Source organism: Podarcis tiliguerta (assembly GCF_965153285.1).
Source record: "Podarcis tiliguerta genome assembly, chromosome: 12".
Taxonomy (NCBI): domain Eukaryota; kingdom Metazoa; phylum Chordata; class Lepidosauria; order Squamata; family Lacertidae; genus Podarcis; species Podarcis tiliguerta.
In genome coordinates this window covers 37,993,638-38,010,947 of record NC_139545.1, presented here as the reverse complement: position 1 = coordinate 38,010,947, position 17,310 = coordinate 37,993,638, and the positions used below count along the sequence as shown (strand labels likewise).

The 17,310-nt window shown below is 39.1% G+C and overlaps 2 protein-coding genes across 22 annotated transcripts in view; one reads left to right on the top strand and one right to left on the bottom strand.

Moving 5' to 3' along the window:
- Positions 1 to 17,310, top strand: part of PIP4K2A (phosphatidylinositol-5-phosphate 4-kinase type 2 alpha) — a 177,640-nt gene that overhangs the window by 52,391 nt on the left and 107,939 nt on the right. The window lies entirely within an intron of this gene.
- ARMC3 (armadillo repeat containing 3) overlaps positions 1 to 17,310 on the bottom strand; it is a 54,707-nt gene that overhangs the window by 24,357 nt on the left and 13,040 nt on the right. For 13 of the 20 annotated variants that reach the window (XM_083406222.1, XM_083406226.1, XM_083406229.1 and 10 more), the window contains 6 exons: positions 14,024 to 14,141; positions 10,744 to 10,869; positions 9,278 to 9,346; positions 8,867 to 9,042; positions 6,770 to 6,964; positions 5,027 to 5,210 (listed from right to left, as the gene is read on the bottom strand). In XM_083406222.1, the coding sequence (XP_083262348.1) occupies positions 5,027 to 5,210; positions 6,770 to 6,964; positions 8,867 to 9,042; positions 9,278 to 9,346; positions 10,744 to 10,869; positions 14,024 to 14,141 (868 nt within the window). The remainder of the gene's footprint in view (positions 1 to 5,026; positions 5,211 to 6,769; positions 6,965 to 8,866; positions 9,043 to 9,277; positions 9,347 to 10,743; positions 10,870 to 14,023; positions 14,142 to 17,310) is intronic. The other 7 variants (XM_083406218.1, XM_083406217.1, XM_083406219.1 and 4 more) reach the window with 3 other exon arrangements.

Below are 17,310 nucleotides of genomic sequence, written 5' to 3'. Positions count from 1 at the left end.
TCAAAACACAGTGTATTAAAATGCACTTATAAAGTGTCACACCCTTAAGCTGCATACAGAACCTCACACTAACTTGGTTAAGTTTGCTGAAATATGGGAGTTTTTAAAGCAGGTCAAAAAAATGCATTTCACTTACCAGCAATAAGCACTTGAGCTAATAACAACCAATTATGTTCCCTTTAAAAACAACAACCCTGAATCTATGCAGAATCAGAACATGCATGCCCCGCTTCCTGGCAATATATCCTCACTAAGGGGTACTAATAGGAGCAATGTACATGAAAATTAAAGAAGTCAATTTTTTAGTGGAGATGCTGTACATCTGACAGTGGCTGTATAAATCAAATTAGTGCATAGACTAGCTACCATAGGATGGTAGTTTAAAAAGTGCATTATGCCTTTTTCACAGATTCATACACTCTTAATTTCTATCTAGACCAACAGGAAGAAGGCTGTGAATGCTCCCTGTTTCATCACTAGAGACAAAACACTGGGGTGAATGCTCCACAGTTTGACATCATTGCAATTCACATGTGGGTTTCACAGTGAGGACAAGACCACAGATTCCCCCATTCAGGGCCAGCTTGCAAGGGCCAGAGTGAAATGATTACACTCTGAATGTTGCAGCATAACAGTTTGCCTTTCCAGTATAAAATTAAGGTTTTATCGAATGCTGCAGCTCTGCACAAGGCAAGGGGAAGCAAGAAGTGGAAGTGTCCCCCTCACACACATAACATCATGCAGCTTATGAGAATTTATATAACCTAACTTATTCTTTTACCTTAATATGAGAAATATCCCCTGAATCCTAGAAGGTTTATCTTATAACTCTCGCCCCGTTTGGTTAGCTTTCAACAGCCATACAAAATTAGTGCACTAAAGGGACAGACAAATATACTCCAAATAAATATTACACTATGTGCCTCATAAAGCTGCCCAAAGCAAAGAAAGCCCTTGTTGGCAGAGTTTTGTATATCTGAACTGCTCCCTTTCATGTTTATTCAAAGGAATACTTAAGCACTTACATAACCTTAAGCAGACAGCCGATCTGCTAAGTCCTATTGACAAGTAGCTAAAAGGATCAAGGCTTAGATTTAATTTTATACTTGTTCTATTTTGGAAACGGAGAAATGTCACCTAAAAGAGGTTTTATACCAAAAAACGAACCTTTCCTTCAGCTTAAATATATTTACTTTATATAGTGTGTTTAATAATAAAAGTTAAGGAAGTTCAACAGATTATTAAGCAGTCTGGTTACTTTTTTAAAGTCCAAAATGTACATATTTATATTTGATTAACTGTTCAGAACAATCATAGTGAAAGCTAGACTAGAAATAAAAGGCATTAGAAATCTAGCTGCTCCACTTTCTCAATTTTGCACCTTAAAAGGTGCACCCTTTCATATGTGGTTTGGTGGAGGAGAGGTTTTGTGTTTGTGGTTTTTTGCTTGTTTGCTTTTGTTTTACAGGATTCAATAGGTTCTAGGAGAATTATCAACAAAAGCAGACACAAGTTTTGCCACATCACTGACATGTAACTGCAAACACTCTAGAGATGGCATTAATTGGGATTACAAATTGGCTTGACACATAATGGACTTTGCCTCCGGCTTGATCCTTGCCAAACTTGTGTGTAATCCCTGGTAATGGTCTCTTGGGGGGGGGCGTGTCTCCATTCTTCAGTCATTTGTTTTTGATAAGTGACTTCAATGTCCCTTAGTACCTGGAACAAAAGTGTTTATTATTCTGACTATTTCCTAAAAAGCAGGTACAATCTTGTTTTAATAATAATAATAATAATAATAATAATGCACACATTAGATATAAAACATATTTACATTCTGCATAAAGGGAAATAATGTTTGCTTTAATTGTTGAAAGAGAAAATGAAAACCATCAGAAGGACTAGACATGCATTTCATATCCTATTACACTGGCAATGCAGCATTGGTTCTACTGATGTAGGTTACTAGAGAAGAAGTCCCACTGGACATGGGGCATACATCAACATCAGTAGGAATGGACTCCACACCTCTTAATAATGGAATCCTGTTGGCAGGACAAATTAATACCTTCCAACATTTCATAAATGAAAGCACAGTGGTACCTCAGGTTACATTCGCTTCAGGTTACATACACTTCAGGTTACAGACTCTACTAACCCAGAAATAGTGCTTCAGGTTAAGAACTTTGCTTCAGGATTAGAACAGAAATCGTGCTCCGGCAGAAATGCGGTGCAGCGGCAGCAGGAGGCCCCATTAGCTAAAGTGGTGCTTCAGGTTAAGAACAGTTTCAGGTTAAGAATGGACCTCCGGAACAAATTAAGTACTTAACCTGAGGTACCACTGTAGGCATCTTCTCTAATACCCCAGTTTTCATACCAAAGACCAATGTCTGAGGGCTCCCATTGCCAACTTTGCATACTGCTGAAAGCTACACTTTATCTGTTGCTGTTCATTAACTGTGTAATACTTGCCCTCTGCTAGGGATGTGGGAGAAATCTGATTCAGTTCACATCTAAAGGCGAAACAACCTACTTTGCACTTTCCAAAACAATACAAAAACTGAAACATAGCAATCCTTCTGCAGTTGCACTTCTCTGACTTTTGTGTTGCGGTTCTCCAGCCAATGAATATGTTCAAAAATTCTATTGGTGTCATGTTTCCATAAAAATGCTTTCACTGGTGAAAATAACCTTTAAAATGCTCTGTTTTAGGGGAACTACGTATGTATATTTTTTGTATATACATATATAATACATGTATAATGTATATACAGATATGTATAGTGTATAGCAACTGTGAAAAGGGCAAATGTTATGCAAAGGATCAGGACAAAAGCTAACCAGAACAAAACTCCCAATGTCATAATTCGTTTATGCAAATCTACTGTGCAAAAACATGTGACATACTGTGTACAGTTCTGGCTGCCACAACTCAGTTGCACCCATGCTAGTTTGTTGCAGGCTAGGCAAAACAAAAGTTTTATACTTCAGACTACATTTATTTCATTCATAAAGAAAGGCTGCAAGAAGTTACATAGAGTTATATCCAGAGATACAGTGTAATAGGTAGTTGTTCTTGACAGAAATCTATTACAGCCTATTGTGCAGCTCCTCTTATTTTTTAACAATGTCTGTGGTGTACAGCAAAGCAAAAGAAGACCAAGGAAGAGAGGCAAGAAATATATTTTCTTTTCCAAATGAATTTGAGATCAGGGATATAATTATATATTGAAAGTAGAGTCTAATAAATTGGGGGGGGGGACTTACTGATTTATCTATTATCATATTATGTATTATCATGATTTGAATAATTATTATTCATGTTATTTATATCCTGATTTTTTACAAATCAGCTGTCAAGCAGCTTATGTGATAAAGAACAAACAGGCTGCAACCTGTTTAAGAGTGAGTAAGTGCGGGTGGCGCTGTGGGTTAAACCACAGAGCCAAGGGCTTGCCGATCAGAAAATCGGCGGTTTGAATCCCCGCGACGGGGTCAGCTCCCGTTGCTCAGTCCCTGTTATTTTCATAAAATGTATATATCTCTTGATTATTATTATTTTTTTAAAAAACCCTCAAAGTGGTTTACAAAAAGATAAAACAAGAAAAATTTACAGCTATACTTTAAAACATCTAAAAGTTAAATTACTTCAACTTTCTAAGCATCTGAGTAGGCTTTAACTGGGAGACTATGGAAAAATACATAAAATATTAGAAAGCAATTATCTAGCAAGAAATAAGGCACTTTTCTGCATTAGAAAATGTGTGAGACAAACGTACATAAATTAAAGTAATATTGCCAGAAATTCTAGAAGTAACTAATCACCCAGATATGGTGGAAACAAGAAGCATCTAAATCTGCCACATTTTACGTCACCAGAACCCCTTGAGGGATTCAGAACAATAAGAAGTACATTATTATTTATATTACTACATTTTGTCGTTTGGCACTGCAGTCCTTCGATTTCAGCTTTGCAAATCACTATACAGATGCTACTCTGAGACATAAACAGCATTGTCATGCTGAGTGCAAGCTATGAGCATTCAGCCTGCTTCCTTCAAAATTCCATAATGAATTCAAAAGCAGCGAACTGTTTATATAAATAAATAATTACAGAATGAATAATTATAAAAAGTAAGATGAAGTGGCTAATCCACTGGGGACATTAATCTATATGTCATTTTGAAGGCTGCTATGCAAGAAAAACGTCTGCTCCCTAGCAGCCCAAGAGGGGAAATTCGAAGAATATGAGATGGAATTAATCCTGGGAATGAAAAGTATTTGCCAAGTGGAGGGGGGGACGGGACGGGACGACCCTTGAGATTACAGTTGTTTAATTAAATAAATAAAAACAGGACTGAGACAACAAATCTTTTGTGAGGTATTTTTCGTACACACACAACGCATTTGATAGTGAATGAAGGGGTAAAATGTGACAGCAGTGCGGCATTTCATATTTCCACGAAAGATGTAGGGGGAAAAGGCTATGAAACAAGGCTCAAAGGCCTGGTCTTGGCTATACTTGGCTGTAATTCTATACAAGTCTACTCAAAAGTAATGTGCATTTGAATAGACAAGCAGAGCAGTTATACTGAAAGATGCAATCCTATACTGTACACACTTTCCTGGGACTTAGCCCCACTGGGACTTCCAAGCTAATTTCCATAGGATGAAGCTGCATATTGCACATACAAAAGAAAAAGAGCATTATTTAGTTTATTATTATATACCTCATAATAAACATAGTTGCTCCTAAGAAATAATCATAGTGGGTCAATGACACAGGGGAGATGGAATGTGCCCACCCACCAGTCCTAAATAAAACTTTATGCCAAGTAGCTGAACTAATTGGCAATATCTGTGTCAAATAATCACAGAGTTAGTAAGAACTAGGAGGAATCTTTCTGCAAGGCAGGACGTCCCCCATCAACATGGTCCAATATTACCTTCAACCATAAAAATATATGCCACAAATATGCTCTAAGACTTTCCATAAGAAATATGTATTTTAGAAATGACATACGGTCGTAAGCTGCTTTAGCAATAGCCTTTGCCGCATTCTTCTGAAAATCGGTGAGAGTGGAAACTTCAGTGAAGGCAAGTAGTTTTCTGAGGCCCCCTGTCTCCTGAATCAATTGCATAGTATCCACATCCTCAAGACAATTTGCCACCACTCCAAGAGCTTCTACGTGTAAATCATTAAATTCCTAAAAGTTAAACAGATACAAACATTAAATGTAAATCACTTTGAGAGGTTTTTTTTTTTACAATAAAGTGGTATATAAATTTCATTAAATAAATAAATAAATAAATAGTTTGCAAAATGCCATGTGTTTAACTACCTGACATTCAGAAGACATCTGAAGGCAGCCCTGTTCAGGGAAGTTTTTAATATGTGACATTTTAGTGTATTTTTCATCTTTGTTGGAAGCTGCCCAGAGTGGCTGGGGAAACCCAGCCAGATGGGCGGGGTACAAATAAATTGTTGTTGTTGTTGTTGTTGTTGTTGTTGTTGTTGTTGTAATGCCTGATCACATTTATATTTTAGCACAAAATGTGTCAGTCATTGGAATTTTCTTTAAAAAATTGTTCATAGTTTCCATAATGCTATATAAATACACTGCCCAACTGTACAAAATGCCTTGTTTCAATCTATTTAAAGTAAGCCCTAACACAAGCTTTTTGTCTGAGGCCTATTCATATGTGCCAAAGAATTTGCAGGAAAGGGGCCCCGCTGCACACAACCTGAGTGGGAGTGGAGGCATTCCTCGTGCAAGGGGCATGCAGCACATGGTGGAAAGGGATTGAAAAAGCTGCTACCATCCTCTTGAGGATAATTGGAAAGACAAGCAAAATTATTCAGTTGACACCAATAGAATCTGAATACTTCTCTGCAGAAATACTGACATTTTAAAATTTCCAATTGATACACAACTAATTAAGCCTTGTGATTTCTCATTGAGACAAATAAATGATGTATAACTTATCACAGAAACGGAATGTTCTTACAAACCCAATCCCTGGTTAGCATTGGTATACTTTGAAACTAAACATTATTCTAGACACCAAATCTTTAGTAACATCAAATAAAATACTAGTGCAATAAGTATTCAACACATGTAAGTTATTTGTCCTGATCCCTGCCCCTTGGGGATGCATCTGCCACTTCGGATTGCATGCACTGTGCTGGATAGTTGGTGGTTTTGGATATATAGTCAGCCAAATAAATGATTAACTCTGCCTTTGATGACAATGCCCAAAGCTAGTCATCTGTTTTGGACTGTTCACAACCACACATTCACTAGTAACCAGCACTGTCCACCCTCTTTGGATTGAGGCCATTTAAAAAAAAGTTTACAGTTCCATGTAATTATTAAGAATGAAGTAAGGATTTTCAGTACATGTTTTGTGTGAAAGAAGTTGTGTTTTATTTATCGTACAAATTGTTAAATTCAGTTTAGAGTTGACCACATGTTTCTAGTAATGTTTAAATACTTAACTGAATAATCAATTACTAGATCCATCAATTAAAAACAATTAGTTCTACTAAAAGTTTAACTAGCAAGATATTTAAATTAATAATTTTATAAGATGATACATACAACGGCACATGTATGCATTATCTAAGTCAAATAATGCTTTTTCCCCTCTAATACAACTGTGAGTTTATTCAGATTGAGTAACAATTAATGGCCTACAATTAATATGACTAACTGATTAAGATTTCTTCAAGCAAATGACAGCTCTATATTTAAATAAAAGGTACCTTAGTTTCAAGTATCTTGAAAAGATGGTCTAGTCCTTGATGTTCTCTTAGCATAACTCTGGTTTCTCTATCAATGGAAATAGTACCTAAGGTTTTGAGAGCTAACAACTGAATAATTGGATAGTCAGACTTCAAAAGATCCAACAAAGGAGGAATCACATTTAGTTCACGAACTGCAGCACGACTCTGAAAATCCTGTAGTTAAGTACCAAACAGAAATGGTTAGACGGAAAAACACAATAATGTAGAATGTTGTGGTTTTGCAAGACGATTATCACAAATGCAATTAAATTATTTGTTATTTTGAAGCTGACAATTGTTAGGCTCCGAATATCACAAATCACACGTTACACAGAACAATACTCAGCAATCCTAGTTTGCAGGGCTTCTTTTCAGTCGGAACTCCCTGGAACTCAGTTCCAGCACCTCTCATGCAGGTTCTGGCACCTCTCAGGTAGGTGCCATTGCCATTCTAAAAGAATGAGAATGGGGAGTTCTGGCACCTCTTTTTCTTGAAAAATAGCACTAGTTTGTATATAATTTGAAGCATATTGCTTTCACACCACATTTTAAAATACTTTTCAAGAAGAAACTGACCTTAAATTTTTTTAGTGCATATGACTTTTACAAAAAGGATCACTCAAATTCAGTTTGATAATTTTATCTGCATGTGAAGGTCTCTGCACATTCACTGCTATTTTATTACTTCTTAAATAACTGAATATTAAAAACTTTCTTGCAAAGTATTCCAACCTTTTCTAGTAATAAAACCTTCCAAAAGAACGACCGCGTCCTAGGCAGTATAAAAATGGTATATTAAAAAAAAAGTTTTAATTTTTTAAAAAAATAGCAGCTTATGCATGTTTCTGTGCAATTTCTATTATCAATCTAAGCAAGCACCAGGTGCAGTTGTCCAGATATATCTTACAACAAAGACAGCTAGATAGCAAAAGAAGGGAAACAGCAAAATGTGATTCAGAATAAAGACATGCTCTGATGCCCTAGAAAAGATTGAGCTGTGAATTGAATTCATTACCGAGTTGATTCACTTATAGCCCGATCCACAACACAGTTAAATTTGAGTGCTTGAACTTAAGCCAATTTGGTACCACTGAAGTCAATGGAACTAAATCCGCTTAAATCCTCGTGTTTCAGCTTCACTGGATTGTGGATCAAGCAATTAGACTCTGAAAAGAACTCCCATACACAAATGCACCATTCTTTTGCTAACCAGCATATGGTGACATTAACACTTGATTGTGAAAGTAACCAATTACAATAACCTTCCTTTCCTTATGAAAAGAAGCTGTCAAAAGCATTTACCAAGAGTTAAGAAGATGTGCAAAATCATGGTGTGTTATGCAAGAATAAGCCAGAACCCATTTCTGATTCCCTCCCTCTCCCCCAAAGACAGACATTTTCACAACCCTCTCTGGAAGGGTCAAACCATTTTTTCCACACAATGAAGAGACAATGGATTTTATGCATTCTAGTCTTAAAAAATGATTTCCTTTATATGCATGCAAATGCAGTTTGTTCCAATTCATCCTAAACACATTTAATTGGAAGCACATTCCACTGAAATTAATAGGATTTGCCATCAAGTAAATCAACCCAGAGCAAGAGAGATCCACAGAGTATTGTTCATGGATCTCATCTCCAACCCCTCCTCACCCCCATGTCAATTACAAAAGGGTATTTAGGAGTGTAAAACTCCTGCAAACAGAACCTGGATCTCCATTAATAATGACAGTATTTATCATCCCTTAGGCAGGGATGGAGAAGTGGATGTCAGACTCCTTTATACCTCTTCTACCTAACATGTAATCAGCATTGATAGAGATGACGGTGTTGACCATCTAATGGGGGCACTTTAGAGGGGAGTTTCCCAAGTTCAACAGTAGGTAGACAGTGAATTCCTAGTTTATGGGATATGAGGAAGATGTATTGGAACGGGCTATTGGGAAAAACCGGTGTAAATTTAAATATAACCATACGCCAACCAGTAATTAACTTTGATGTACAAACTGAAGATGAGCATCACTTTATAATTAAACAATATATTCCTTTATACTTAAAACAGTGAAAAATAATCACCTGTACCATGTTATAGATGCATTCAACACAATTCTTCTTAACATCAGGATCAGGACTTCCTAGCAGGCTGATAAGCGGCTCTAGTCCACCTTGCTCAAATATTTGCACTTTACTGTTGTATTCTGCTGCCATGTGTACCAGACAAAGGCTGGCAAACTCATGGGTGACTACATCTTCTATGGCATAAAAATGAAATAGTGCAATTAGCCATTAACTAGCATAGTAAATACTCTCATTTGTTGATGGTTAGCAAAATGTCATTAGAAACTATATGTAAACAGAAGCTCTTAATCCAGTCTCATCTCATTTTGCTATACACCTTTAAAAGAAAAATCCAAACCACAGCCCTTCCAAAAAATATTAAATGACAGAAGCAAACAAAAATTTGCACAAAGGAGCACTACAAATTACCTTCCGGTGCCAGGCGAGCTATAAATGCACTTGTAACATCTAGCTGTCTTAATGATTTTTTCACATCATCTACAATGAAGCAAATGTAGATATGAAGCAATATATTTAGTCAATATGTTGAAGGACTACAGTGTGCAACTAGAACTGGTGATGCAATCTTAATATTACAGTTGTATTAAGTTCTACTAGGTAGTAGAAAATATATGGCTGCTGTATGAGTAACATCTAAGGTGGAGTGTACTTTGCTGGGAGTTGACAGGGAAATATATTAGGGGAAATTAGAAAACCAAAAAGCAAGCCACTTCCAAAAGATATCTTTATATCCTTTTGTGCCAAACAACATCAGATACACAATAACAGTCAATTAAAGAATGAAAGAAAATGACAAACACTCCCACTCACTACTTTTGGCAACAATTTTGCAAAAGCTTTCATTCTAAACCTCTTTAAAACAGTTTTTGAATGTGCTGATCAATTTATCTTCATATTTAAGAACAGTCATAGTCCTCCGTCCTCCCCCAGTAGATTTGGGTACATTTATCAAAGTTATATTGAAATGCAATGTTCTAGTTTCGGTGATGATTTCAAAATGTTTCAAAGACACAAGCAGACTTGGGCATATTTGAAACTAGCAGCCTCATACCCAGTGTTGTTCAGGAATTCTAAGAAACCAAGACATGTGAGCAGACCATTTGAATGGCAATGCCCATCAACTTGGGGGGGGGGGGGCAGACCCCTCAAGCATTTAAGGGGGGCAGAGGGACCACGGCCCCTAGCAGTTGGCTCCTATGGTGCCACCTGACTTCCTAGGCCAGAATAATTATGGGTTGTTGTGGACATGCTGTAGCTGAAATGGCTTGTAGTACCCTCCTCTGAGCAGAACCTCTGGTCTGTAGGGTTTTTGTTTCAAGCCCCATAGTGTCTGATGCAGGATTACAAAAGCTTTGAAACACACCTCTTTTGATAAAACAATGTGTGTCATTATTTAAGTCAGGTCTGCACAACTGGTGGCATGTCAAGTCAAATGCAGAAGTCAAACATAGCCCATCATTTGCATATTGCAACCTACCAGGTGCTTGACAACCACGCCTGCATTTGCAGTCTCAGGCAGGAAACAAAAAATATTTATATGGTGGGCTGCCATATTTGGCAGTGGTTGCAGTTGGATGGCTGAGTAACAAGCTGTTCAGGCTTCATCTATGCTGAATCTCCACCCTCAAGTACTAGATTATTGTTCTCTGTATAGGCCCTTCTTCCTTGCACGGAGACTTAGTGGATAGTGATGCTGCCTCCAGTATAGTTGTTGGGATTACTCCATCAGTGTGATGATATAGGAGCCCCAAGATTTCAGATGAATTATTCTACTGTCATTCTACTGGACTATTATGATTTCATCAGTTGCACTTAACTTATTTAATATTGCTAGCAAATGTAATTGTGCATGATTATAAAGAGAATACTCTTACTGTGAGAAGCCATCACCCCAACTACCATGGTGGCATTTCTGCGGACAATAGGGTCTTCATGTGTAACTAATTTAAATAAAGGTTCCAAGGCTCCAAGGTCAAGAAGAGTCAGCTTATTTTCTTCACCTAGAAAGCAAATAAGAACATAAGAGGAGTCTGCTGGGTCTGGCCACTGACCCACCTAGTTCAGCATCCTGATCTCACAGTAGCCAACCAGATGCCTATGGAACAGTGGTGTAGCGTGGGGGGTGCAAGGGGGGCCGGCCGCAACATCTGGGGGGTAGGGTTAGGGGGCGCAAATCCACGGGTTAGGGGGCGCAAATCCACGGGTTAGGGGGTGCAAATTACTTGCCTTGCCCCGGGTGCTGACAACCCACGCTACGCCACTGCTATGGAAAGCCCATAAGCAGGACTTGAGCACATGAGCACTCTCTCCTGCTGTGGTTTCCAGCAAATGGTACTCAGGTGCATAAGGTAAAGGTAAAGGTACCCCTGCCCGTACGGGCCAGTCTTGACAGACTCTAGGGTTGTGCGCCCATCTCACTCAAAGAGGCCAAGGGCCAGCGCTGTCCGAAGACACTTCCGGGTCACGTGGCCAGCGTGACATCGCTGCTCTGGCGAGCCAGAGCCGCACACGGAAACGCCGTTTACCTTCCCGCTAGTAAGCGGTCCCTATTTATCTACTTGCACCCGGGAGTGCTTTCGAACTGCTAGGTTGGCAGGCGCTGGGACCAAACAGCGGGAGCGCACCCTGCCGCGGGGATTCGAACCGCCGACCTTTCGATCGGCAAGCCCTAGGCACTGAGGCTTTAACCCACAGCGCCACCCACGTCCCTCACCCACTCAGGTGCATACTGCCTCCAATTGTGGAGGCAGAGCATAGCTGTTATGACTAGTAGCCTCTGATAGTTTATACCGATGAAATGGTCCCTATTGTCAGTGGTCTTTACTGTCAATACAAGATGAATAATAATATTAACAAGTGGGACCTGCAGCAGTAATGTTTCAACACAGGGTGCTGCTGATCACAATTCCAGCCACCCTGTTCTATTCCCCCTCCCTCCCAGTTTTCACCACATGAGCCCCACCCAATCCATCTGAATAGTCAGCAGCATTCTGTAGCCCATCAGAATCCACAGTTCTGATGTGGCTATTTTGGGATCTCCCTTCCACAGGGTTTTTCTTTAAAATGTATTTCATACTTCAGCAAATTTGGGATCCCCCTAAGTCTTCTGATACCTCCCCCTGTCCCCCTTTTGTGAGTGAATGGTGCCATTTTGGTTACATAAACCATGGCATCTACAGTCTGAACACCAGAAATTAAAGGAATAGCGTAATATTCCATTAACAGGGATGGATGAATCAATCTATTTCCAGTCCATGCACTTTTTGCCTGTGCTTACTCATAAATCTGCTCTATCTTGATTCAGTGGAGTAGCATGGGTTACAAGCACCAAGGGCAGGAAAGTATTGCGCCCCTTAAGGCAAGTGTTGTGCCTCCATGTGGCGCTACTGCTCCAGACTGAACTGCGGAGCCTCAATGGGACATTCGTGTGCGCCTCTTTGGGCTCGGGCACTACCACCACCATGACACAAGTCTTGCTGTCCGCCCACCTTCCCCACCAGCAAGGGACACTGTGTAGCTGAGATATGCAAGAGTCCATCCTCTCCCAGCTCCTGCTTGGTGTGCTGCTCAGATGAGGTGGGCGGGTGGGATGGGGAGCGCTTCTGGTCAGGGTGGCAGCTGCAGAGGCGTGCCCGCAAAATTTTTTCTGCACCAGGGCAATTGCCCAGCAGCTGCCCCCCCCATGCTCCACCTCTGATCCAGTTTCCCCATTAATCTGTGAATTCGTTGTTTTTTTGATCCTCACAAATTTGTATTTCAGTGCTATTTTAATACAAACTCTTAAATGTATTTTTCTCTTAGAATGCATATTTCAAGATTCATTTTGATACATTTTTGAGCTGTGTTAGAACATTTAAGAAGTCCAAAAGCAGGCAGATAACCCAAGTGCTGACTCTCTCATTAGCATGGGAGGTACAGATAAGTCAGTTCACGTGAATTCAAGTCAGAATTCACAAAGATCAAAATATTCCAGTGCTTCTAATAACAGTACTGGAGTCCTAGAGCACAAGATCTTCACTATATCATTATAAAGCTTTATGCTCCCACTTCAGTTTTTCTATCTTAAATCAAAGGGACATGGGTAGATTCTTACACACCCATGTACATGTGTGATTCAACAACAACAAAATGTAAATATATGTTGTCTAGTGCTGACTTTGCTTATGGCTGCTTTTGTAAGTGAAGTTGCTTTCTTCACCCCACACAGAAACTAATGGGAAGATATTCTAGCACCTCAAAAACAGGAACAATGCCTTTGATGTTACAGCTGATTCAAACAGGCTTTTACTGTTCTCTCTTGAGACTAAAACAACTCAGAATATATGCGGTGAATAACAAGAAAAAGTGTTGTGTTTAAAATCTCGCTGCAGCTGAAGAGCTAACACAGGAGGTAGAAAGCATCTCACTTGCAAGGTTTTGTCTCAGCCAATTTTAAAGAAATGATCCCTCACATCCCTTCTTCAGTGGTACAATCCCATAAAACGTGTGTCAGAAGCAGATGTCTGGATCAGCTGTAAGTCTGATCTGGCTAAGAAATTCCCTCGTCTTCACCCTGCAGAGGCTGCTCATGTGTCATGACTAGAGATGGACAAAATCCCTCAGTTTTGTTTCACTCAGTTTCTTGTTTTTCCAATCACAATTTCAGTTCTCCACATTTCTACATCAGTTTGCAATTTTAAAAAGGGGTTCATGAAAATTCACCTGCTTTTTTAGTGCAAATTTATTCTAATACATACATTTTGTATGCATTTTCGATCTATAAATTTTGCAAGCAATTTCCCCATATGTTTTCACTTAAATATGCATTTTCATCCACACTTTCTCCTAATATACACATTTTTGTACACATGTGGGTGAAGAACTGCATTTCAAAATGTAGTGTGAATTTTGAAGGGTAGCTCTACTTTGGTTCACATATTGCTTTTGCAATCCAAACTGAAGCAAATTTCTATCTCATTGCTAGCCATGACCCAGCTAATCAAGAGAGGAACCATATCACTGCACTCTGGATAATATCTTGCATATACTTGTGACTTAAGAAATATTATGTAGCAGCTGCAATAATTATTAATGGAAATCTTTTGGTACCAAACAGATTTATTAATGAGAAGAAAGACAAGACATATGGTAAGATTTGATAACTGAAACATTAACCTTTTGATGCAAATTTATAGATAGCTTCACATGCTTTAGACAGAACTTCCTCTTCAGGAGAACTGAGCATCAGCACCACAGTTGCGGCTTTCTTGCTTTCAACTGATAAAGGATCAAACTAGAAAGCAACATTATAAGATTATCAGCAAATGTGAAACATACAGATCTTTAATGTCCATTCTGGAAATTTATCATGGATGATACAGAAATTAAACACTGGATATAATCTGATATTTCAAATTAGAATAGAAAGTCAGGATAGGGTTACTAGAGGTAAAAATGGGCAGCACAATGGATGCAACTCTTACCTTTGTACAATAGTCTACATTCTAGCCATACAAACCATAGACCACTCTACACACTCACACACATCACTCTGTCCTCCATCCAGGCAAACAAAAGACAATCTAACAGTTCCAATGACACATTTCAGCCTGGCAAAAGGACTCAAGGAAGAGTACAGAGGAGGGCTGGCAAGGGATGTGACCTGTGAAGGTGGTGTGGTCTCAGAAGAGTCCTGAGGACTAGACAGAAAGGCCTAGAGGGCGTCATGTTTCCTAGTGAGTGAAAAGGACAGGATGCTGGAAACTGGCTATATAACGTATAAAATTTAGTGATCTTGAAAAGGAAAAAGCTGACAATGTGGTGCCGAATGGGATACTGTGGGCTCTGGACAGACTTAAGGAGTTCTTAGGTGAGATAACATTTTTGTTGATAGGCTATAATCACATATAAACAGGGTAGTGAAGAACCTACAGATATGACCAAACAGTGTGAACTCAATATAGCGTCCACAGATAATTTTCAACATGAATTACACTTTTGTCACTCCTGTGTTCTTGCTCAACCAGCTCTCAAGGTCCTACACAAAAGGGTTTGGAAAAGTATGAATGGAGATCATTGTAAACTGCTTAATGAAGAACTCTGTTCAATGTGCAGGTGCAGTCGAAAAGCAAACAGGTTACTAGGGATACAAAAGGGGCAAGAAAGAAAGGGAGTATAAAACCATACAATTCAAATGCATCTGGAATTTGTACACAATGCTGGTTATGTCAGTTCAGAAAGAATATTGTTAAATGGAAGTAAGGATATCAAGAGTGACAGCTTAGATTATTGAAAGTCTTCTGAAGAACTGCTATCTGAAGCTAAGTAACATGAGCTTCAACACCAGTATAGAAAATAATGTAATGACGCCAATATATATGCTGGACAGAATCTATTATTTTTCCTTTTTTATGATACAAACAAAATGGAAATAAGTGGGGAAAGTAGCTAATTCATTTCCCTCACAGAATGCAATTGAACAGTTGCAGAATCTTTTGCATCAGGATGTGTCAATGCCATGGAGACTCTTTGTCTCGGGGTCATGGGTTCAAGCCCCACAATGGACAAAAGATCCCTGCATTGCAAGGGGTTGGGCTAGATGACCCTCGTGGTCCCTTCCAGCTCTACAATTCTGTGAATGAAATGAGCTGAATAACATTAAATGAAATCCACATCTGTATGGACTCTAGCAAGTACATTTTATCTTTAGTACATTTGTAGCTGCAACAGTGGCATGTAAGCAAACATTGCCCAGGTTCATAGGTAACACTAAACCAAGCTATGGCTTAGTATGAACAAGCTAGGATGCTGGTACACAAAGCAAAACCCTCAGCTGATTTGCTCCTCCTGCAACTGGACTATCCACAGTTTAACATTATGTGAACCTGGACTCATTGTTGTCTTGCTCCAAACAAATCATGTTCTTGGCTTACCATTCACAGTTTGCCTGGAGCAAGACAAATCAGGTAACACTAAGCCAAACCATGCAGTGGTGGTGGTAGCAGAATTAGTGTAGGAGCAAAGGGCATGCAAGGCATCAGTACACTTCTTCATTCACTCTTAGCCTTGTTTTGGCTTAATGTTATGTGGGAATGAGTCCATAGAATCAGTATTAAAATTTTAGAGGATCCTACATGTGAGCTACTCCACCCTTTTTTCTTTTTTTTTGCTATGTGAAAAGGTAAAGTACATCACAAAAAATATAATTCAAAGACTTAATGTGTTAATATGGATGGGCCCTCAGTACATAGAGCATATGCTTTCCATGCAAATGGTGACAGGTTCAATCCTTGGCACCTCCAGGCAGGACTGTGAAAGCCTCCTGTCTTTAACGCTGAAGAGCCACTGCCAGTCACTGCAGATAGTATTGACCAAAGCCAATAGTCTTGACTTGGGTAAAGCAGCTCCCTGTGCCTTACAGAGGTTTATAGAAAGCAGCAGAGTATAAAATAATATTACTAGATAGCTTTCTGGGTTCTTGATTCTTCTACAATCCCTGAGACTCTGATTGCCCTTGAATGGCTGTATAAATCTTAGTAATTCAGACATCTGCCCTTTTCTTCCTATTAAACTTCCTGTGCCCTATGGCCAATGGTTAAACCAAAGTGGAGCCTGTTATGAATTTACTATACGCATTGGCAGATCCATACTGGCCCTCTAAGGTGGAGCTGGGTCCCGTGGTGGCGGCTGCTATTCACAACCACCAATTCTGCAAAGTCTCTTCCTCTTTCACAGCCTTCCACACACGGCCAGCTATGCTAATTTCAACAGAAATTCTGCACATCTTCCCACACATGCCCCTTTAAACTAATAGAAGTTTTGTACAGCGTAAGTGCTTGGTGGATTGCTCTCACAATGTCAAATGGGAGATTTAAAAGATTTTCCATACATTATGAATAAAGCTGGTGAAATGTTGCAGCTCCCTTGTGGATCCAAAGCATTCTTTAGGCAACAGGAATGACTTAATTGTTTGATGCCAGGCAAGACTCCAAGAAGTTTTTGGCAACATCAGTTTGTTGTTCTGCTCACTGGAGAGCCAGCAAAGCACTCTCTCTAGAAAATAATCTGAGCAAAGCAATCTCTTTCTATACAGCTAAATGCATTCAAAGATAGTGACAGAATTTGGCCATAGATTGCATATTCTGCACTACTAACTATAGTGGATATTCTAGTCTATAGTGGATATTTTTAAATATATTTTAAAAATAGAATGGCCCTTCTTGTGCTGTCTTCACATAAGTTTGTATCTCAAAGGCCAGCTCTCCATGATGCCCGACCGGTCAAAGCACTGTCATGATTCAGCCATCTGGAAGCGATGCAAAATGTTCATTTCCATTTCTGACCTTTCTCAAACAGAGAGAGCTCTGCTATGAAATCCAGCTGTTCTGACCCTATTTAATAGATTGCTTGAAACCAACATAGTTTGAGAAAGGGCAAATCCTTCTAAAAGCCTTTCATTCTTC